This window comes from Pituophis catenifer, unplaced genomic scaffold, assembly GCF_029215685.1.
Source record: "Pituophis catenifer annectens isolate HBS135680 unplaced genomic scaffold, rPitCat1.0.hap2 SCAF_14, whole genome shotgun sequence".
In the NCBI taxonomy this organism is placed as follows: domain Eukaryota; kingdom Metazoa; phylum Chordata; class Lepidosauria; order Squamata; family Colubridae; genus Pituophis; species Pituophis catenifer.
This window is the reverse complement of record NW_027256894.1, coordinates 12,960,502-12,983,042: the sequence shown is the minus strand read 5'-3', so window position 1 is coordinate 12,983,042 and position 22,541 is coordinate 12,960,502. Positions and strand designations below refer to the sequence as shown.

Genomic DNA, 22,541 nt, shown 5'->3' with positions numbered 1-22,541 from the left:
GTGGTCAAATAAAAATCTTGCAAAAACCTTGAGAATAACGATGAAAGCATGCTGGGAGCTGCTTGGTCTTCCCTGCCCCCACCCCACCTGCAGAGAAAAAGAAGAGAGAGAGAAAATTTGCCCAGAATTTATGAGGGCTGACCTTTTCCTCATACCCTCCACCCATCTAATCTGTTTAAAGAAATCTTCCCATCCACACATCTCTTGTATTTCCTTCAAGTATCATAATTTGTTAGAGAGCTCTCTCTCTCTCTCTCTCTCTCTCTCTCCCTCCCTCCCTCCCTCCCTCTCCCCCTCTCTCTTTTCTCCCTCCCCCCACAACAAACTCTCTTGAAGAAGAAAAGTAAGGGAGATGATATATCTAGGCTGTCCTATCTGGAAAACAACAGAGTTGGAGACATGGATTTGCAGTTGGACTATTTTCCCCCTAAACTGGACCCTTACAGTAGCTGTTGTTTTTAATTCATCTTCCACTCTCATCAACACATTCTGCTCTGCCAGAAGGGTGGGAGGCATGCTTTAAACCAAGGATCCTTATTCTGTAGTTTAGAGCAAGTGAGAAGTAAACAAGTGAGGTCAACTGTGACTAGATGGGCTCATCTTGAAAAAAATTATTCCAATGTCCTTGGCTGAGCAGTACTTGAATGAAAGAGGAGAGAAAGGAATGGAGCAAAGCTGCAGGCATCCACAAATAGTTCCTCATCTCCCTTCCTTCTACCCTCTTGCTCTCCGTTCTCTTTTCTCCCTCCTAGAACTTCATGGTGCATTAGATATTTCAATTAGCAATCCAGTATGGTGCAGAAGCCACGACTTCACACATGTGCAATTTTATGGCTTTTTCAGGTATAACTGAGAGCCAATTTAATGTAAGGGTGAAGGTGCCAGCCTAAAAATCAGGGAACTATGAGTTCTAATCCCACTTTAGACATGAAAGTTGGTGGGTAGCTTTGGACCAATCATTCTCTCAGCTCAGTCCACTTCAAAGGGTATTGTTATGGGGAAAATAGGAGGAGGAGGGTTTATTAGGTAAGTTTGCCACCTTGAGTTGCTTATCAAGTAATAAAGGTGGGGTAAAAATCTGATAAAGAAGGAAAGGAAGGAAGGAAGGAAGGAAGGAAGGAAGGAAGGAAGGAAGGAAGAAAGAAAGAAAGAAAGAAAGAAAGAAAGAAAGAAAGAAAGAAAGAAAGAAAGAAAGAAAGAAAGAAAGAAGAAGAGAAATGTTCATTTCAGGATATTCCAAATCTAATTTCTTGAGAAAGCTGCTTCCTTATTCACCCTAGTTGATGCTAAGAGTACAAGAAGTAAATGACACATCAGAAACACACATCGGTAGCTTTCAAAAAACTTTCTGATAAATGTTTTTGACCTGACAGTTTTATACCCACTTTATATAAGGTCCTCAAAACTTTTATGTAGTTTTCATGTTAGGTATCCTTTTATGACAGATACAGATACATTTTGAACTATTTATATTCTTCAACACATGCCTACATCGCAGGTATCACATCACAGCTTTTGGAAATGGGACTGAAGCAGTCGTTGAAAGATTACGCCCCCCCCCCAAAAAAAACAAAGTCTAGATTTTTTAGTTAGATGACAAGAAGGAACACCCAGCAGTAGAGGCACTTTGGTATGTGTGTGTGTGTGTGTGTATGCATTTTCTCTAATGTCCTATTTGCTTCTTTGGGCACAAAGAACCTTTCTGTAAATTAACAGATGTTATGTGTTCAAGATAAAAATTCAGGGCAAAAAAAGATGGCCATAGAACTAAAGAACTATCAAACAATAGCAATCAGATGTTTTTTATTGGATATTAATTTCACCTTTTTTCAGCTTTTTTTTTTTATTTGGGATAGAGTGTTGCTCAAACTGACAGAAGTATAAAAAACTGAATTAAGATCAAACATATAACTCAAACAATACATAATTTCTAAAGTCTGGGAGAAGCAATTATGTTTTCTCTGCTACTACTCCTGAATGTTCTATATCAGGGGTGTCAAACTTGATTTCATTGAGGGCTGCATCAGGGTTGTGTTTGATCTCGGGGAGGCCAGTGGGGGCATGGCCGGGGTAGGCATGGCTGGGGTGAGCATGGCCAGGCATGGCCAGCTCGATGTCACTCGTGTTGGGGGCACCTGTGAGGGCCAAGTGCTAAGGCAGGACTTCCCTCAGATCCTTCCTTCCTTCCTTCCTTCCTTCCTTCCTTCCTTCCTTCCTTCCTTCCTTCCTTCCTTCCTTCTTTCTTTCCTTTTCTTTTCTTCCCTCTTCATTTTCCTTTCTTCTTCCTTCCTCTCTTTCCTTATTTTTTCTTCCTTGTTCTCTTCCCATCTTCCCATCTTTTTCTTTGTCTTTCCTCTTTTCCTTTCTCCTTTCCTGTCCCTTCTTGGATGCTCAAATGCAAAAGGGGAAACAATTCTCTTTTTGTTTTTTTAGTTTTTTTATTATCCCTCTGCCAATGAAAATGGAGCTTGGGGGAGGGAGCATAAGCTGCCCTCCCAAGCTCCATTTTTTTCTGGCAGAGGGATAATTTTTTCTGTTTCCATGGAGGCCTCACCGGCCAAGTCTAAGCACCCCACAGGCTGATTGTGTCTTCCGGGCCTTGAGTTTGACATCCTTATTCTATATTGTTGGTGCCCATAGACAAGAAAGTTTTTCTTTATCTGCTGTACTTCTGTCCACACTTATCTTCTTTAGAGACAGGCAGTTATGCACTTACTAATGAACCATTTGTATGTTTGGATAAATATAGGTCTAGAAAATCTCAAGTCAAGGGTAAATAGGCCATCCATTGATCTTTTAAACTTGTGGTTGGAGAATTAAATGACATGGATGAGCAGAATCTGAGAGAGCAAGCTGGATCTAAAAATTGCTACCTGTAATATAAACCCAGTTCAATTGTTTTGTTTCATAATATTAAAAAATGGAAGACTTTGATTTAAGTCACTTGTGATCAATGTAAGAGAACCCTGGTGTTTTGCAATTGGATTTCTAACAGTCAATACACAGCAGGGATATTGATCCTGCTCACTTCACATGAAAACATATTTTCCAAACACTAAGCCAAAACAAAATTTGATCTGTTTCATTGACAGATCAGAGAGCAAAGTGAGATATATGTATACACACACACACACACACATTTACTTTTGCCTTTCTTTTTCACGTAATCTTCAAATACTTTGGGTGTTCAAGGGAAAGGCTTTAACAAATCTGAATCATCATCCCAAAATTGGTTTGGTGGACTTTTTTTTGGGGGGGGGGGGTTGCCCAAAATAAATTATATGTTAAAAGAAGATATGAAAACTAATAACATTGTGAGCAACACATGATAATCAAATGTATTGCTGTCTTTAAATTGCAATCCCAACTAAGTCTCATTCATTTCTTAATACTTTCTTGGTGCATTAACTTGGGGTTTTCTACAGAGGTTATATGTACTGTAGTGATAGTAGTTGAACTGCTTTCATAGTAAATTCTTCAGTTTACATAAACGAAACATGAGACTAGATCATTAGACTGCACTGGTCCCAATCGGAAAGGAGCATGGATGATAAAATGTTAAAAAATATTTTCTGGTCATTAAACTGGGAGTCATATATCATAGTCCTCAAAAGTTTTGAAGTCCAAGTTGGCAATATGCCCTGTGTAGCGTGGCTCCTATCTTTCCATCACAATCTGTTTACTGTGTTGCCATTTTCAACCTTATGTCTCCACACTCAACATTTCTAGTCTGCATAGCAACTACTACTTGCTGCAGAGGTTGGCAGGTGTAACATGTAGAGGATACTAGGCTGTTGTGTATGCGTTCATGTATGTATGAGATGTGATCGTGATGCCTTAGGTTGTCATGGTATCCTGCTAGGTAGCAGCTGTGGTGGCAAGGCATCCAACTGATGAGAGTGGTTGGCATGGCAACCTCAAGGGGGCCTGTCTTTATTCTGCCCATACTTAAAAGGTTGGAGTGGGGAAGGTCTTTCTTGGAGTGGTTATCCTAGGGGCCACATCTGTTGGTTCGTCTATTGCCATATAGCACATCATGAGGCCCATCTTCAGCCACTGAGGTGCCTTCTGGAGGAGAGGGCGGCTCCTTAGATACCAGGAGCGCTCTTCCTGCCTAAGAACCGCGTTGCCATGGCGCCAATTTCAACGGAGATGCGGTTGCCATGACAGCGACGCAGCAGGCGAGATTAGAGGGACCCAACGCGCGTCGCGCCCTCCAGGTCGCCAGGGGGACGCTGCCCCGGCGCAGAAGAGACGGAAGCGTAGTAAAAAAAAAAAAAAAAAAAAAAAAAAGACAATCACGCGGAGTCGTCACTCTATCATCCCCCCTCAGTTTACTCTATGGTGCGAATGTCGAGCTTCAGAGCCGAGGCGGGCCTAAAGTCAGCTGCGGCGGACTCGTTGGTGGGGGTTAGTTAGCCCCGCCTCCTCTGGCGGAAAGATGGCGGCCGCCATCGCTGTCGAGTGAAGCGGTGGAAGTTCGCCCCGTCAGGAGCGAGTTGGAGCGGGAAGCATCGAGGTGGGGCTCTCCCCTTGCCGAATCCACCCGGGATACGCGTGGAAGCGCTGGCCCCGTGTGTGGGGAGGGGGAAATCGCGCTTCTCCACGGCGTCGCCGGAGGGCTGCTGCTGCCTCTTTCAGGCGTCCTTATGGGGGGAAAAGGGGCTTCAGTCGCCTCCCTAAAAAACAAAAGGGAGGGAAATGTAGATTGAAGCCAGATTCTCCCCCAATGCCAGCCTCTGGCGAGCCTATAAATTCATTTATTTCTTTTATAATAACCACAAAACTTCTTAACCGCCCATCTCGCTCGTGGAGGTAACAAGAGTTGGAAGGGACCCCTAGAGGTCATCTAGTCCAGGGGTCACCAACCTTTCGGACCTCAGGGGACCACCCACTTCATATATTTTAAATCTCGCGGAGATTTAAAAATGTTGGTGGTCCGCGAGATTTAAAATTTAAAACAAATATGATTTTTTTTTTTAAAAAAAAGGATAAATAGTATTTAGTGCCATATTTAAAAAAAAATGCAAATAATTTTTCTGCGGACCACCAAAATTTTCTCGCGGACGACCAGTTGGTGAACCACTGGTGATCTAGTCCAATCCTTCCTTGCTCGCGCAGGAGACCTATACTAGGGGATGATGTCCCATTTGATACTCTGGGAGGTTGTGCCATTTAATCAATGTCATAAAACATTTTAAAAAAAAAACCCTCCCCAAAGAATTTAGGATTTTTTTAAAAAAAAATTCAAAAAATGTAAAAACAAAAATCATCGAAGTAGCTTCGTAATCATTAGGATAAGGGAAGGATGCCGTGACACCAAAGGACCCGTGGAAGTTTGTTTTTATGATCCTCGATTTCTCAGACCCATGAATGATAGTTCTCTCAAGTGGGGGGGGGAAATCCCCTTAGTTTAGAGGATTAGTTAGTTCCTTGTTAGAATAGAATAGAATTCTTTATTGGCCAAGTGTGATTGGACACACAAGGAATTTGTCTTTGGTGCATATGCTCTCAGTGTACATAAAAAGAGAAGATACATTTGTCAAGAATCATAAGATACAACACTTAATGATAGTCATAGGGTACAAATAAGCAATCAGGAAACAATATCAATATAAATCTTAAGGAGACGAGCAACAAGTTACAGTCATGCAGTCATAAGTGAGAGGAGATGGGTGATAGGAACAATGAGAAGATTAATAGTAATGCAGACTTAGTAAATAGTTTGACAGTGTTGAAGGAATTATTTGTTTAGCAGAGTGATGGCGTTTGGGAAAAAACTGTTCTTGTGTCTAGTTGTTTTGGTGTGCAGTGCCCTATAGCATCATTTTGAGGGTAGGAGTTGAAACAGTTTATGTCCAGGATGTGAAGGGTCTGTAGATATTTTCACAGCCCTCTTTTTGACTCCTGCAGTATACAGGTCCTCAGTGGAAGGCAGATTGATAGCAATTGTTTTTTTCTGCAGTTAGTGGAACTTCCCACCTCTCTAAATGTCCTTCTTTCCACTTAGGTGGATTGACTTCTACAGAAAGGAGGAGGACCTGGCTGATTATTATTCTGTTTCTATTATTAAATGTATTTGTTATTGGGATATGTTTGCTGCTTTCAATTACTTGCAGAAATAATAAAGGCGGGATACAAATTAAATGAATAAAATTTATTTGCCACCCATCTTGCAATTCGTGGGGACTCTGAGCAGCTTACAATGTGAAGTAATATATTAGGTGAGGAATGTAGACCTTTGAATACAATGAGTTCAAGAACGCCTTTTATTTACCCGACTTGTATCCTGCTTTGCTTCCAGGAGGTTAAAGCGCCATGCATAATGCTCCCTCCTCAGTTTTCCCTGCAACAATTACCCTGTGAGTAAAGTTGTGCTAAGAAAGAATAACTGGCCCAAAGTCACCCAGTGAGTTTCTATGACTGAGGGTGGATTTGAACCTTTTTGTCTTATTACTTACCTACTTGCCTAAGAAACTCCCTTATGCCAGATCAGCTCTGTATGGTCTGTCCTGACTTGAAGCAGACTTTCAGGCAGGTTTTTTTTTTGATTTCCTGTATCTAGATATTTGAAATGTTCCAAATATAGAATATGCATTCCACCACAGAGCTGTGACCGTTTCACATGTGCTTAAGAAAGAAAGGGAAAAGAAACAAACAAGAACCAAACTAATAATATCCAGCTTAAAGTCAGCTGAGACGTACTGCATTCTACCCCAAATTCAGAAATCCTAGATAGAATGGCTGCGCTTGGATTCCAGTGTGTATTCAGATTCTATTCAATCCAATTTACCTCGCTTAGTTGCAAAGAAAAAACAAATACAAGAAAAGCACCCTTAAAAGAAAGCTGGAAATTCATGCTATTGCCGAGGGATTGCTGGTATCTAAAAACCCTCTCATTCTTATTTGTATCAGATTAGATCATATTTCAGAAGTTTGAGCTGCTCTTTCTAATATTCTGGCCTGCTTGATTACATCATTGCTACTTCGAGTGGAATGGAATACCCCAAAAGAAGGATGGGCTTCCTCCCAGTTTTTAGTCATTAGCTCTTCTGAGCAGTTTCTAATTTACATTAAATATTAGCTGGTTTCATTTGGGAAACGAATTCCTAAATTGCATTTCTTTATTTGTAAGTATGAAATTTTAGCACAGTTCTTGTGAAAGTAATCCTGGAAAAGAGTATAGAAATTTGGAAAATCTTGTGACAGCTTAAAAAGTAGTGGGTTTTTTTATATCTGTGTGTGTGTGTGCGTGGAGCAGAAACCAGGTGCTGAATTCATACTGTCATCACAGATTTGAATTGCTTTCTTTTGTATAAGAAACACAAATGTGCTTCATCTTAACTAGATGTGGATGTAAGACTGATGTCTCTTTCCTTGAATGTCCTCCTTCTCTCTCCAGTTTTATTATCACTGCCTCTAAATGTCCCATTACTTGACAACATGATTTGCTGCCCTGTGGCTCTCTTGGAGCCCAGTATTCCTGGGACCTTCTCTGTTTGAAGAAATTAGGATGGAACATGACAATCCAACCATCAAACCTCGTCGGATCCAGAACCAGAATGTAATCTATCGTTTAGAACGTCGAAGGATCACCTCTGGCAAAATTGGGACGCATTGGCACCAAGTCCGCATTTTTCATCAAAACATTTTCCCCAACTTTACCGTGGTCAACGTTGAGAAACCACCCTGCTTTTTACGGAAATTTTCCCCTGATGGAAGATACTTCATTGCTTTCTCCTCAGATCAGACTTCTTTGGAGATTTATGAATACCAGGGATGTCAAGCGGCAGAGGATCTACTCCAGGGTTACGACGGAGAGATCTTGGCTAATGGCAACGACCAGCGGTCCATCAATATCCGTGGGCGTCTCTTTGAACGGTTCTTCGTCCTTCTCCATATTACCAATGTGGCCTCCAATGGGGAGCACTTGAACCGTGAATGTAGCTTGTTTACAGACGATTGTCGGTACGTCATTGTTGGTTCTGCTGCCTATCTGCCCGAGGAGCCTCATCCTCCCTTTTTTGAGGTTTATCGCAACAGTGAATCGGTGACTCCTAATCCCAGGTCTCCTTTGGAAGATTATTCTTTGCACATTATAGACCTACACACGGGTAGGTTGTGTGACACCCGGACATTCAAATGTGACAAAGTCATCTTATCCCACAACCAAGGACTCTACCTATATAAGAATATCTTGGCTATCCTCTCGGTGCAGCAGCAAACAATCCATGTCTTTCAGGTCACTGCTGAAGGTACCTTCATCGATGTACGAACTATCGGGCGTTTTTGTTACGAGGATGACCTTCTCATGCTCTCTGCCGTCTATCCTGAGGTCCAGCGGGATTCACAGACGGGAATGGCCAACCCATACAAAGAGCCCTTCATCAATTCTCTGAAACACAGGCTGTTAGTTTATTTGTGGCGAAGGGCAGAGCAAGATGGAAGCGCTATGGCTAAAAGGAGGTTCTTCCAGTATTTCGACCAGCTGCGGCAGCTTCGCATGTGGAAGATGCAACTGTTGGATGAGAATCACCTCTTCATCAAATACACAAGCGAGGATGTAGTCACTTTACGAGTGACGGATCCTTCACAGGTAAGAATATAGTAATTTTATGGTATTGGGGTTTTATCCGGTTCTATGCAGGGGTGGGCTTCAAAGGGGTTGAAGCAAGGGGGTCTCTGCCCTGTTGCAGGGTGGGCGTGGTCATGTGGGTGTTACCTAGTCAGCCTCCTGCACCATGTGAGGGGGGCGTTTTTGCCCTCCCCGGGCTCCGGAGGCTTTCCTTGAACCTCGGGGGGGGGGGGGCAAAAACAGTCTTCCCAGGCTCCGGAGGCCCTCTGGGGCCTGTTTCTGGCCTTCCCAAACTTCCGGTAGGCCTGTTTTTTGCCCTCCCCGAGCCTCCGCGTGCACCCTGCACTTCCCTGCCTCCAAAATGCGCCGCGTGGGGATTCCTGGGAGGGGCAGGGCCGGGTGGGCGGGGCCAGCCAGAAGTGGGATTTGGGGGTTCTCTGAACTGCACAGAATCATAGCTAGAGGTTCTCCCGAACCCCTGCGAACCCCCAGCAGCCCCACCCCTGGTTGTATGTGAGTGTATCTGATTCAACAGTATGCAGAGATGACAATAAACAAAGAACTTTCAAACTTAGTCCAGTTTACCACAGTTCTATCCAGTTTCCTTTCAAAACCATCGTTTTGCAAAATTCTGTAATGTTGTCTATAGAATAATTATTTATAATTATTGATTCTGGATCTCCACATTTAGCTTAAACGAATGGCTACAAATTTTAAGAAAACCTCTCTAGCCACATTTTTGCATGTATATATTGTTTTCTCTTCCTACCAGGCTCTACTCTTGTCTAAAACCCTCTCTGGTCTGTAATCTTTTTTAATTTAGCCTGTTTGCTATTTTATTTTGCACTTTTTGTGCTTTACCATTTCTCTTTAAAATGGGTTGATCAGTATGATGTGCATTATTTAAAATAGGGTTTTATGCATCACACACACGCCCACGCTCGGATAAAGAGTGTTTTACTTTCAGTTATATTCCAACACAGATACATATCCCGTTTCCCCCAAAATAAGACATCCCCTGATAATAAGCCCAATCTGGTTTTTGAGTGCATGGCAATAAGGCCAAGCGCTTATTTCAGGGTTCAAAAAAATATAAGACAGGTTCTTATTTTCGGGGAAACAGGTATTACTGTATTGATTGTTTTACTTTCATTATTATTTCCACACGATTCCTAGCACAGATTTTGTCTTTTTTAGGGTTGACTTTTCTACTATGAGTACAAAATCCTTTTCATAATCAGTCAAGCTCAGATCCCATTATTGTAAAAGTTGGTTGTTCAGAGGGGGAAAAAAACCCAACAACCCTGAATCTAATATGGTTTGGATTCCTGAAATTCTGCTTTGGTTGTTTATCTTCATTTTTCATACCTTTTAGATGGAGCAAAAGATGTAATTTGCCAGGAGATCTTCTTACCATGCCTATGTGTGCTGCTGGGACCAAAGCAAATAATGTTCCCCCAAAGGACTTAATACAATTTAGTCCTCTAAAGAAAGAAAACCTATGCTGATTAATAGGACAGATTTCCTGAGGGCTCCATAAGATGATTGCAAGAATGCAGAAAGAACCTGAAAATCAAATGGGGGACAGGGGGAGGAAATGGTTGGTGCTGGATAAATTAACCCCAGTTGTAAAGAAACGATGGAGGAACATAACCTGAGTAAATGTTGGTAAGGATGTAGGTTAATAGGAGAAAGGTATTTGTAGAACAAGAAAGGATGGTCTTAAAGGAACAAAAAAAGCTTGAACGATCAGAAAAATGGGGCTGTATATAGTATGACAGTATGTCTGATTGCCCTCTTCAGTGAAAAGCTGTACAGGTTTTTTTTTTTTGGTGTGTGTGTGTGTGTAGGAGAAGGAGTGGCAGAATTTAGGGCAGAGTTAAAAGAGGGATCAGCCTAGAATCCCTACGTAGCCACAAGCAGGGGTGGGGCTACTGGGGGTTCGCAGGGGTTTGGGAGAACCTCTAGCTAAGATTCTGTGCAATTCGGAGAACCCCCAAATCCCACTCCTGGCTGGCCCCGCCCACTCTGCCCCTCCCCTCCCAGGAGTCCCCTCGCGGCCCGTTTTGGATGCAGGTAAGTGCAGGGCACGCATGCAGGCTTGGGGAGGGTGAAAAATGGGCCTATCAGAAGTTTGAGGGCTGGAAACGGGCCCGTTTCCAGCCTCCAGAGGGCCTCTGGAGCCTGGGGAGGGCAAAAACATCCCCCCTCCCAGCCATGGTGCAGGAGGCCGACTAAGCCACGCCCACTATGGTCATGCCCACCCAGCACCTGGGCAGAGAACCCCTTGCTAAAATTTTTGAAGCCCACCCTTTTGAATTTCATTGATCTTTGTCTTACTCCAGATGCCAGGTGTTACTTGAGAAGATTCCTGTGCATAGGCATGAGTAGCAATATATCGGTTTAATTGGACCGTCAGGTGTGGACCTGGTCTTCCCACTCCTGATAGGTTGCTTCTTAGTTCTTCAGAATCCTCCTTCATTTGGGCGTGTAAGATGGGCTCAAAAGACAGCGACCTCTGAGCTGATACCTCTCAAAGTATTGGCCTTTTCTTGATGGAGGCTTTTACAAGGGTGAGGTTTTCCAGATGTTGTGCATCCAAGGTGTAGTATTTTTTTTCAGTTGCTCATGGCAGCACAGTGGAAGGCCTAAGCACACCTCTCGTGATTGGGAGTTTGTGGGACATGGTTGCCTCCATATTTCAAGCAACAATTATTGACACAGATAAACGACAGAATCCATTCTGACTATTCAGACAGCCAGATTATGCTTCTAGGACCGTGATGGCGAAAACGCGGAGCCATATCTGTGGGCACACAAGCCATCACCCTAGATCAGCTGCACCATGCATGCGCGCGCCAGCCAGCTGATTTTCGGGCCTTCCGGTCCTACCGGAAGTCAGGAAACGGTCCATTTCCGGCCTCCGGAGGGCCTCCAGGTGGGTGGGGAAAGCCGTTTTTGCCCTCCCCAGGCTCCAAGAAAGCCTCTGGAGCCTGGGAAGGGTGAAAAAGGGGCCTACCGGGCCCACCGTGCCATCGCATGCCAAAAGTGGGGGGAGAGCGGGATGTCGCGTGAGCATGTGCGGGGGGGGCAGGGTGCATTGAATTATTGGTGTGGGCATGCGCGCTCATGATCCCCCCCACCTTCCCCCGCTTTTGGCACGTGAAGGCAAAAAGGTTAGCCATCACTGTTCTAGGATTTGCCTGCTTTTCTTGGCCCCACAAATATTTTTGGCAAAAAATTATTTTAGCCGAGATGAATGGAGAGATTTTAATACAGGTAGCTCTCGACTTACAACAGGTTGTTTAGTGAATGTTTGAAGTTACGACGGCACTGAAAAGAGTGACTTATGACCATGTTTCACACTTAACGACCATTGCAGCATCTCCCTGGTCACGTGATCAAAATTTTGATGCCTGGCAACTGGCTCATACTTATGACAGTTGCAATGTCCCGGGGTCATGTGACTTTTGCGACCTTCTGACAAGCAAAGCCAATGGGGAAGCCAGATTCACTTAACAACCCTGTTACTAACTTAACAGCCACAGTAACAACGGTGGCAAGAAAGGTCGTAACGTGGGGCAAAATTCACTTAACAAATGTCTCACTTAGCAACAGAAATGTTGGGCTCACTTGTAAGTCGTAAGTCGAGGACTACCTGTACAGAAATTGCTTCAGTGCCAGGGGTCAACTGAGCATGCAGAAGGCTTAATTTTTCTTATAATTTTATAAGCAGGTGTCTTAAACAATATAAACTATAGCTTTTTTTTTTGTAAGGAAATTTTTTTTTCAAGATTCAGTGCTCCAAAAACTTAAAGTTCCAAGTCTCTAGAGATGCAAAATATGTTCAAGTTTTTGGATTCATCTGCAATCTATTTCCTAAGGGAAAAATTCTGAACCTCTGCTTAGGAGACTTGGTTAAAATCAAAATATTACCTTTTCAACATTCTTAGATAAGAATACCAGTAATTCAGAAGAAATAGTTAATGGCACTTATCTTTTCTTTTCCAAACCAGCAGGCGATCCTAAACAGTGCAGTGTTTACAGGCAGCAAGCAGGGCACAATGCCATCTAAAAGACTCAATCTCGGCATGTTAGAAATATTAAAGACAGCCAAAGGAGAATTACTACCCCCCAACCCCTTCCCAAATAAGTCCTACAAACTCTCACCTTTTTGCATATACCGAAGGAATAATCAGCTGCCAACTCACACCTGCCTGGGGGGGGGGGGTTATGGGGGGGAGATTAAAGGAAAAAAAACCAACCCCATTTCCCAGCAGGAACTAAAATTAAATCTGCTTCTCTTGAGAAGAAAAACAAAATCACTTCTTCTTGGCAGAGAAAGGCGAAGTGGAACGTTGAGTGTCCAGTTCGAAATAAACAAAGCGAAAGAAGGCATTGGAGGAATTTCACCTAGCTTCGTTAAACGATTTGAACAGTGGTTAATAGTCCTTTCAGATGATGGAAAATGCAAGGAATGAATGACAAAAAGGCAGCTCCTGCCACAAAACGAGTGTTTCTTTTGGGTTGCTGTGCGGTGGTGGGAGTTGTCTCGCTCGCCCGACATCGCGGCCTCTTCTGCCCGACAGGCATCAATTTCTCCTTCCTTCCTTCCTTCCTTCCTTCCAGCCTTCATTTTTCGTGGTATACAATATGGTGACGACCGAGGTGATTGCCGTCTTTGAAAACACATCGGACGAACTGCTGGAACTCTTTGAGAACTTCTGCGACCTCTTCCGCAACGCCACCCTCCACAGCGAGGCCGTTCAGTTCCCTTGCTCGGCCTCGAGCAACAATTTTGCCAGGCAGATCCAGCGCCGGTGAGCCTCATGCCTTCTGTTAACACACAGACACACACAGACACACACACACACACATGCACACACAAACGGGGTCAACAAAAGCAGTAAGGGTGAAGGGGCTAAAGCTGAAAACTTCAGGTTCAGCTCCCCAAATGAATTGGAAACGTTCTCATGTCTTCTAGTAAATATATACACCCCTCCTGCGCGAGCTGCACTGGCTCCCAGTGGTCTTCCGGGTACGATTCAAGGTGTTGGTCACCACCTTTAAAGCGCTCCATGGCATAGGACCCGGGTACCTTCGAGACCGACTTCTGCCACCAACAGCCTCCCACCGGCCAGTTCGCTCCCACAGAGAGCGTCTCCTCAGGGTGCCATCTGCCAAGTTATGACGGCTGGCAACACCCAGGGGGAGGGCCTTCTCTGTGGGAGCCCCTGCCCTGTGGAATGAACTGCCCCCAGAAATGCGTAAGATCTCCGACCTCCGTGTATTTCACTGTGCCCTCAAGACCCTGCTGTTCCGCCAAGCCGGGCTATCAATTTAATGATTTTTAAATTGGGGGTTTTAAATTTTTGGGGTTTTAAATCTGAGCCAAAATTATGTAATAATTTTAATTATTTTTTAACTGATGTTTGTCTTTGTGTTTTTAATAGGCTGTACACCGCCCTGAGTCCTTCGGGAGAAGGGCGGTAAATAAATAAATAAATAAATAAATAAATAAATAAATAAATAAATAAATTTATGAATGAATGAATGAATGAATGAATGAATGAATGAATGAAAGGATGGCCCAGGCTTTTGGTAGGCGAGTCTCATTTATTATTTACTTTATTGGACGACCACTGATCTGAAGTGGTATAGGGTCTCCTGCAGTGATGGGTATTCAGCCGATTCTATCCGGTTCGGGCAAACTGGTAGCGGCGGCAGTGGGAGGCTCCGCCCACCATCACCCCGACGTAATCACGTCCCGTTTTTGACAATCTGCGCATGTGCGGAAGGTCCTGTGCTCACAATTGCGCATTCACATTTATGAACCGGTAGCGAAGTTAAGTAAATACCACCCCTGGTCTCGTGCTTGAGTAGGGGTTTGGACTAGAACAGGGGTGTCAAACTCAATTTCATTGAGGGCCGTATCAGGGTTGTGTTTGACGAGCTCCGTTTTCACTGGCAGAGGATTGCAGGAGGCCATGGCCGCCGAAAATGGATCTCGGGGACCCGTTTTCGCTGGCAGAGTGCTTGGGCCACCACAGGCGCCCCCGACAGGAGTGATGTCAAGCTGGCCATGCCCACCTTGGCCACGCCCACCCCATCCCCCTGAGGTCAGATACAACCCTGATGTGGCCCTCAATGAAATCGAGTTTGACACCCCTGCTTTACATCATTCAAGAATGAGGATGGGTTTCAATCTTATCCTTTAATATCAGGAGATCCATAGCCGTAAAACCTTTTAGTTTTCATGTTCTTCTTTCGAGAAAATGTAATTTAAAGGCAAGCATTGCTAATCCTTGTCACCCCATTGTGATATCTGTCAGAATTTGCAGTTTAAAGAGTCCATTTCTTAGAATAGTCATATGGGTTTACTTCTGGACTTATTTCCAGGAAACCAGCACTTGGCCTTTCGAATTAAAAGGCTTTTTGCCCAGTTTCGATATTCCTGGCAGGGCCAGAAGTTTTTAAGTTTTAACAAATACGAATGTGAACTTTATAAAGAGATCTGAGATTTTTCCCGTTGATTGGTATAAAGCTGCTGTCGTTCTGCTATTTTGCTTTAATGCAAGAAATTGAATAAACAGTGATGACCTTTTAATAGTGCAAGGCGATTTGGTTGTCTCTAAATTATTCATTTACATTTTCTTGAAGAAAAAGATATTTCGCACTTCAAACGAGTTAGGTTTTTTTTTAACTCTTGGTTTTCTTTAGTTCAGCATCTGGTTACCTCTTCCATTTTATCGGCTCAGCACCTGGTTAGCTCTTTCTGATTAATTTTTCTGCTAGGGTTCCCTTGACCCAACTGTCTGCTTGTCTTGACTTTATCTTTGTCCTTCCACACACATCATCCATTGAATGAAGGCTATTCTCTAAAAATTGTTAAGGACAATAAATTGTACTAAAGTAATTAATGGGATAAATTTTTTGGATAGGGTTTGGGGTTTTTTTTTGATCACTGATTTTCTTACAGAGAATCCTGTAATGAGCTTCTAAGGAATCTCTGTTAGATTTTTGTTGGAAATGCAATCTAAAAATGATTATGCTGCTCAATTTCTCTTCAAGTACAGGTGATTCACTACTTGAGAACTATTTATCTGGTTATCTGTCTTCATAGCACCATAGTTGCTTCAATTGTGTCTCCTCTGAAGGAACTTGAACTACATGTTCTACATGTTCCTCTTGCTTACATTTTAATCTCAAAACAAGCACACGAAATAGACGAAGTTTGAATTTCTGTAGCTTCGTGGGATTTGAACCTGTTTGTCTCAATCTGACTCTCTGAATGATGCCATTATTTCCTTTAACCCAGGGGTGTCAAACTCAAGGCCTGCAGGCCTGCCTGTGGGCTGCTTAGATCTGGCCCATGGGGCCACCCTGGAAACAGTGAAGGACTGGCCCGTGGTGCCTCTGCCGGAGAAAATGGAGCTTGCAAACGGGCGGCCCTTCCAAGCTCTGTTTTCGCTGGCAGAGGCGTTGTGACCTAGGCTTACTGAGTCATTACAAGACACAATTAGTCCTAAATAAACCTATTTTATTGTAACAGCTGAGAATTATGTTCATTCCCAGCTGAGTCCCAATTAGTTGCAAAACAAGTCCTTCGGAAGAAGTCCTTCGGGATAATCACCAACCTTTATCTTCTTTGACACCCTGCCAAAGGCCTTACTTGGCAAAGCCCCATGAAGTTCAGAAACAAACAAGAGATGTCAACTGGAAACAGAGTTAGCAATGTTGCTTTCCTGCAAAAGGTCCAAGTGCCTTTGTTTCTCTTTTAAGCCTTATGGGAGGGGTCAATCATCTCCTGCCTTACTCCTGAGTCATCCATTTTGCTTTAGCTGCTCTTGCCTTCTGGCAGCTCTGCGCATGTGTGCATTAGGAACAGGCTCCTCCTGTTCCTCTGCCTCTCTGCTGTCCGACTCTGGGGGCTCCGGAGTCCGCGCATAACTCCCAGATGGCCCTGGCCCCCTCTCTGCCTCAGACGCAGAGGCCTCGTCGGGGCCTTCCCCAGACTCCAGGACTGGCTCATGTTCCTCCTCAGCCTCTTCACTGTCCGCCTCCGCTGCCAGTTCTGCAGGCTGCTGGCAGACCACAACAAGAGGGTTACAGGAAGCCATCAGAGCCGAAAACAGAGCTCGGGAGCCTGTTTTCACAGGCAAAGTCCTCGAGCTGTCACAGGCACCCCAAATGACGCCCCTGGCCATGCCTCCCCCCCGGAGATCAAACAAAACCCTGATGCCTCCCTCAATGAAACCGAGTTTGACACCCCTGCTCTAACCTTATTCAGTGACTACAGCTTCGAAGATTTAGGCAGAAGTTCTTTTTTTTCCCCCCAACATATTTTTCTCAAAAGAGATGCCAAAGCTTAAACCCCAGTCCTTTTATGAACTCAGGATTCTTGTTTGTCTGATTTCCCCAATGCTAACGTGTAGTTAGTACCAGGTGGGTGGAAGGAAGGAGAGGTGGGTTTTTTTTATGTCGTTTCTTTCAGCTTTATAGCCTTCACCTTCTCTGCTTCAGTTTCAAGGACACCATTGTCAACGCAAAGTACGGGGGACACACAGAGGCTGTGCGTCGGCTCCTGGGTCAGCTTCCAATCAGCGCGCAATCATACAGTGGCAGCCCTTACCTTGACCTCTCTCTCTTCAGCTATGATGACAAGTGGGTTTCGGTCATGGAACGTCCCAAAACGTGTGGTGACCACCCAATCAGGTATGCACCATTTCCACGATGACATTAGAAAGAACAAGGCGTTGCCTGTGGTTTGCTTCCCTATTAGCCAGGAAACAGGTAATCGTAAGGTTTTTTTTATGTCTCATTCATTGGGCAATTAATAGGGTCCTTGGTTTGATCCACCATAGGCTACAGGTAGTCCTCAATTTAACCACCACTATTGAGCCCAAAATGTATGTTGCTAAATGAGAGATTTGTTTAATAGCAATAGCTCTTAGACTTATGTACCGCTTCACAGTGCTTTTACAGCCCTCTCTAAGCGGTTTACAGAGTCAGCCTCTTGCCCCCCCCAACGATCTGGGTCCTCATTTTACTGACCTTTGGAAGGATGGAAGGCTGAGTCAACCTTGAGCCTGTCAGGATTGAACTCCTGGCAGCAGGCAGAGTTAGCCTGCAATTCTGCATTCTAGCCACTGTGCACCATGGATGGGTGGATGGATAGATGGGTGAGTGGGGAAAAGGAAGAACAAGAGCAATATCACTTAGCCTTATATACCACTTCATAGAGCTTTCCAGCCCCCTCTAAGCGGTTTACAGAGTCAGCATATTTGCCCCCAACGATCTGGGTCCTCATTTTACCCACCTCGGAAGGATGGAAGGCTGAGTCAACCTTGAGCCTGGTGAGATTCGAACTGCCAAATTGCAGTCAGCAGAAGTAGCCTGCAGTACTGCACTCTAACCACTGTGCCACCGCGGCTCATGTAGCTTTCGGCGAGCTTGCGAGTCATTGTTCATCCACACTGCCTTCCAGTCATACTCTCGATCACGTACGAATGACTTCCGTTTTTAATTTCACATTGCTGCTTGTTTTCCTCATGGATGTCCTTGACGCTTTGGAAAGGTCCTAATCCCGATAGTTTATAGGTGATTGTGTGGCTGGCTGTCTAGAAAATAAAATAAAATAAAATAGCAGTTCTGTAGATGTTCTCGGAAATGGGCTTTGGCAGTTATGAAAGCAAATAGCTCAGGTTTGCTGCTGCGTTTGGAAAAGGCTGGAAAGAAATCCGAGCTTGTGAGTGCTTGCGTTTCCAGTGTCTGCTTAGCAAGCAGACCAGTTTCAAGGACTGGAGGGGGATAAGCCTGTGCTTTGTTTCTCAGTAGCATCTAGAGCAGGGATCTCCAACCTTGGCAACTTTGGTGGACTTCAGTTAAATAAATAAATAAATAAATAAATAATTTTATTTCTATACCGCCCTTCTCCCGAAAGACTCAGGGCGGTGTACAGCCAATTTAAAAACACAAGACACAACAATGATTAAAAATTAAAATAATTAAATAAATTTGGCCGGATTAAAACCCCAAAAATTTAAAATACCCCAATTTAAAATTATTATGTTGATAGCCCGACCTGGCGGAACAACAGGGTCTTCAATGCGCAACGAAACACCTGGAGGTCGGAGATCTTACGTATTTCCGGGGGCAGTTCATTCCACAGGGCAGGGGCTCCCGCAGAGAAGGCCCTCCCCCTGGGTGTCGCCAGCCGACATAACTTGGCTGATGGCATCCTGAGGAGACCCTCTCTGTGGGAGCGGACTGGTCGGTGGGAGGCTATTGGTGGCAGAAGACGGTCTCGAAGGTACCCGGGTCCTATGCCATGGAGCGCTTTAAAGGTGGTGACCAACACCTTGAATCGCACCCGGAATTCCCAGAATTCCTCAACCAGCATGGCTCAGTGAGAAATTCTGGAAGTTGGAAGTCCCCCAATATGCCAAGCTTGGAAGACCCCCTGATCTAAAGGGCAGAGAGTCTTCATTTTTGATCTGCTTTCAACAGCAGCAGTTGTTGTTTGTCCTACTACCCAATTGAAGCTTATTCCCCATCTTCTGGTTCCCAGTTCTGTCTGCTCTTCGTAAACTGCTCAAACGCCAGTTCTCACCCTCAAGCAAGCTCCCTTGTGGCAGCCAACAACGGGCTGCTTTGCAGGAGCAATTTTGGGCCTTTCCTTATTGGTATGCCTGAGTTCCAGCATAGTTCTCCATCCCCAAAAACAGGGGTCTGCAACCTTAAGCACTCAAAGAGCCATTTGGACCCGTTTCCCACAGAAAAGAAAACAACGGGAGCCACAAAACCTGGGTGGGCGTGGCCAACTCAACGTCACTCGGGGGCCCGGCTGACTGCGGCCGATGCTCCGCATTGTAAAACGGCATCCCCTCCTCTTCCTGAAGCCCATTACGACACGGAGCATCAGCCGCAGCTGGCCCAGGCCAGCATCTCGGGGCAGAGAGCAAGTTGTGCGTCTCCCCAAGCGACTGAGGTGCACGCAGCACTAAGAAGCGCCAGAAGAAGCCTCCGCGAGATGAGAGGCAAGTACAGGGGCACTTCCCTCTCATTTGGAGCAAGTCTCCATCCCCGCCTTCGCCCTTACCTTCTCAGGCTATGTGAGGAGTGACTGGGATGGGCGGCGAGGAGCGGGGCCAGCCAACCGACAGGGAGCCACAGCCGGGGGTACGAAAGAGCCGCATGCAGCTCTGGGGCCTCAGGTTGCCGACACACGCCCAAGAATATTGAGCCTTTGTGTCACGCTTGGCTTACTTTTGAGTCCTTCCCTTTTCCCACCACGCGCCAAGCTGCTAAAATAGCACCCTTCATGCTGGCTTGGGTCTGAAGATGACAAGTCTTTTGCCACCTGCCCCCCACCCACCTTAACCCCTCAGCCAGGGGTTCTTAGAGGACTTCTTAGCTGTCCTCTAACCTCGGCCATTAGGATGAGCCAGAAATCCTTCCGCTGACAGTTGAAAGGGCCCAAGACTTAAGCAGACTGGAAAATGTCACCGTAAGCCTTTGGGGAGGAGCGTTTGAGAAGCCCGACAGTGCGGTAGGTAAGCTTTTCCATTGCTCTTAACAATTGGCACTCCATTATTGTTCTTATTGGCACGCATCTTGCATTTCGGGATCTTAATTTCTCCGCTGCGTTCAAGGCAGTGTAAATGGCCTCTGATTGCAGAGCACTTTTCAAAAAATAGATGTGGGGGGTTGGGGGGGAAAGGAAAAAAAACAAAACCCCGAGACAGAGCCTATCTTGGAGATTACAGGGCACTTTTCTTGAGTATGGCAAATTGCCCTGAATTAGAATGGCAAAGGCAGAAACTCACAGAACGAAGTTTGCTCCCCTTCCTGTTTTTTTTTTTTCCCCCTCCTTCCTTCCTTCGCCTACCAGCTCCGCTTCCCGGAGAGATGGGAGCCGTTTAGAAAGTCAGGCTACCCAGATTGTTGCTCTTTTCCCCCTCGGTTTGTGTGTGTGTTTGTGTGTGTTTGTGTGTGTGTGTTGTCTCTTAATTGTCAGGCCAGCCAGGGGGCATTTAAGAGCAGGATATAAATAATGACTATTTAGAAAGAATGTGATGAATGCAACAGGCCGCATAATGAAACCTGGTGGATATTCTACTTATCCTGAGAGCATCCTCTTCCCCACTCGGTCTGCATTGCAGCTTGAACAGCTTGTCTATTTTGAGGGGAGGGGAGGGGAGGGGAGGTATGGAATCTGCACATTAAGGGTTCAAACACCGAGGAGGACGCTTTGAAAATACTCCCCTGCCAAAAAAGAAGGGAGAAGCAGCCACGAGATCAGGGTCAGCCGATCTCTTTTATGAAGCTGCATTTTTTTAAAAACCCACTTTGTCTTTCTCATCTCCATATCTCCTGCCAGGGTTCTAGGTGAATATCTTGCTGCGGGAATCCAAGGTTTGGCAGCTTCCAGACGCAGGCACGGAGGTTCTCTGCTTCACTTGACTTTTTAATTTTCCCCTTAGCCTCACAATCCTTTTTTTACTGGAGGAGGGAGTTTTCAATAACGCTGCTGTAGGAAAGGCAGGATCCGGGCAATAATTGATAATAATGTACTTCAATCCTATCACTAGCTCGTTTGGTAAAAGGCAAAACTTTGGTTTTATTGAAAGCTTTTTAATAGAGGAGTTCTAATGTCCCCTTTCCTGTAGTTTCCTCTTCACTTTGGTCAAAATAGCATGGTGTCTTTCTTTGCTTACTGAATTACATGAGATTGATTTTTATTTAATTCTATGTGCCCAAAGAATAGCCATCCAGCATTCTCTCTCTCTCTCCCTCTCTCCCTCTTTCTCTCCCTCCCTCTGTCTCTCTCCCTCCCTCTCTCTCTTTGTCTCCCTCCCTCCCTCTGTCTCCCTCCCTCTGTCTTCCTCCCTCCCTCCCTCTTTCTCTGCCTTCCTCCCTCCCTCTATCTCCCTCCCTCCCTCCTTCTATCTTCCTCCCTCTGTCTCCCTCTGTCTCTCTCTGTCTCCCTCCCTCTTTCCCTCCCTCTTTCTCTGTCTCCCTCCCTCCCCCGTCTCCCTCTCTCCCTCCCTCCCTCTCCCTCCTTCCCTGTCTCCCTCCCTCCCTCTTTCCCATTCACAGATTTTATGCCCGAGATTCTGGTCTGCTGAAGTTTGAAATCCAAGCAGGACTTCTGGGTCGACCCATCAATCATACCGTCCGGCGCCTGGTGGCATTTACCTTCCATCCTTTTGAACCCTTTGCTATCTCCGTGCAGCGGACTAACGCAGAATACGTTGTGAACTTCCACATGAGGCATAGCTGCACGTAGCGTTTTGCTCCGCTGTAGACACAGAATAGAGACATCTATTTTTTTTTTAAGTTGTTGTTTTTTTTTCACGGATACCCCCCAAAGCCAAAGTCAGGCTGAAAGAAACCAAAACACTAAAGAGCCTCTTTGGAGCGATGCCGTTTTTAACCCTGCGGTGTTCGAATCTCGCAGGAATGATGGTGCTGATGGATCCATAACCGTCTCGAAAGTTCTTTTTCTCTCAGGTGTTAGCCATTCTTCCGTCATTCAGCACAAACCAAGCAGATTATTTTGTAATGTTCTCTGCTCTGATACTTGACTTATTACTACATCTACTACTGCTGCTGCTATTGAGTAGGAGGGGTGGGGGGGGGGGCTTCAGCTGAATAAGCAACAGGAAACCCATTTGTAGCAAGCCATTACTTATTTTCCTCTCTCTCTCTCTCTCTCTCTCTCTCTCTCTCTCTCTCTCTCTCTCTCTCTCTCTCTCTCTCTCTCTGGATAGAGGGATAAAAGTCCTTCTATCACTACCATCTTTCAAGAAGCTTGACAGTTAGAACAATTAATCAGTGGAACCACTTGCCTCCAGAAGTTGTGAATGCTCCAACACTGGAAGTTTTTAAGAAGAGGTTGGATAACCATTTGTCTGAAGTGGTGTAGGGTTTCCTGCCTGGGCAAGGGGTTGGACTAGAAGAC

At 45.0% G+C, this 22,541-nt stretch overlaps 1 protein-coding gene across 2 annotated transcripts; it reads left to right on the top strand.

Annotated features, from left to right (window-relative positions):
- The first annotated feature begins 7,489 nt into the window (after positions 1–7,489).
- DET1 (DET1 partner of COP1 E3 ubiquitin ligase) lies at positions 7,490–22,187 on the top strand. 2 transcript variants are annotated; one of them, XM_070953679.1, is made up of 5 exons: positions 7,490–7,606; positions 7,742–8,596; positions 13,205–13,395; positions 17,099–17,290; positions 21,677–22,187. In XM_070953679.1, the coding sequence occupies exons 1-5, from the start codon at positions 7,514–7,516 to the stop codon at positions 21,864–21,866; spliced, it is 1,521 nt and encodes a 506-aa protein (XP_070809780.1). In that variant the 5' UTR covers positions 7,490–7,513; the 3' UTR covers positions 21,867–22,187. The 2 variants fall into 2 exon arrangements, with proteins under 2 accessions (XP_070809780.1, XP_070809779.1); XM_070953678.1 differs by having other exon boundaries at positions 7,490–8,596.
- Positions 22,188–22,541: the final 354 nt, after the last annotated feature.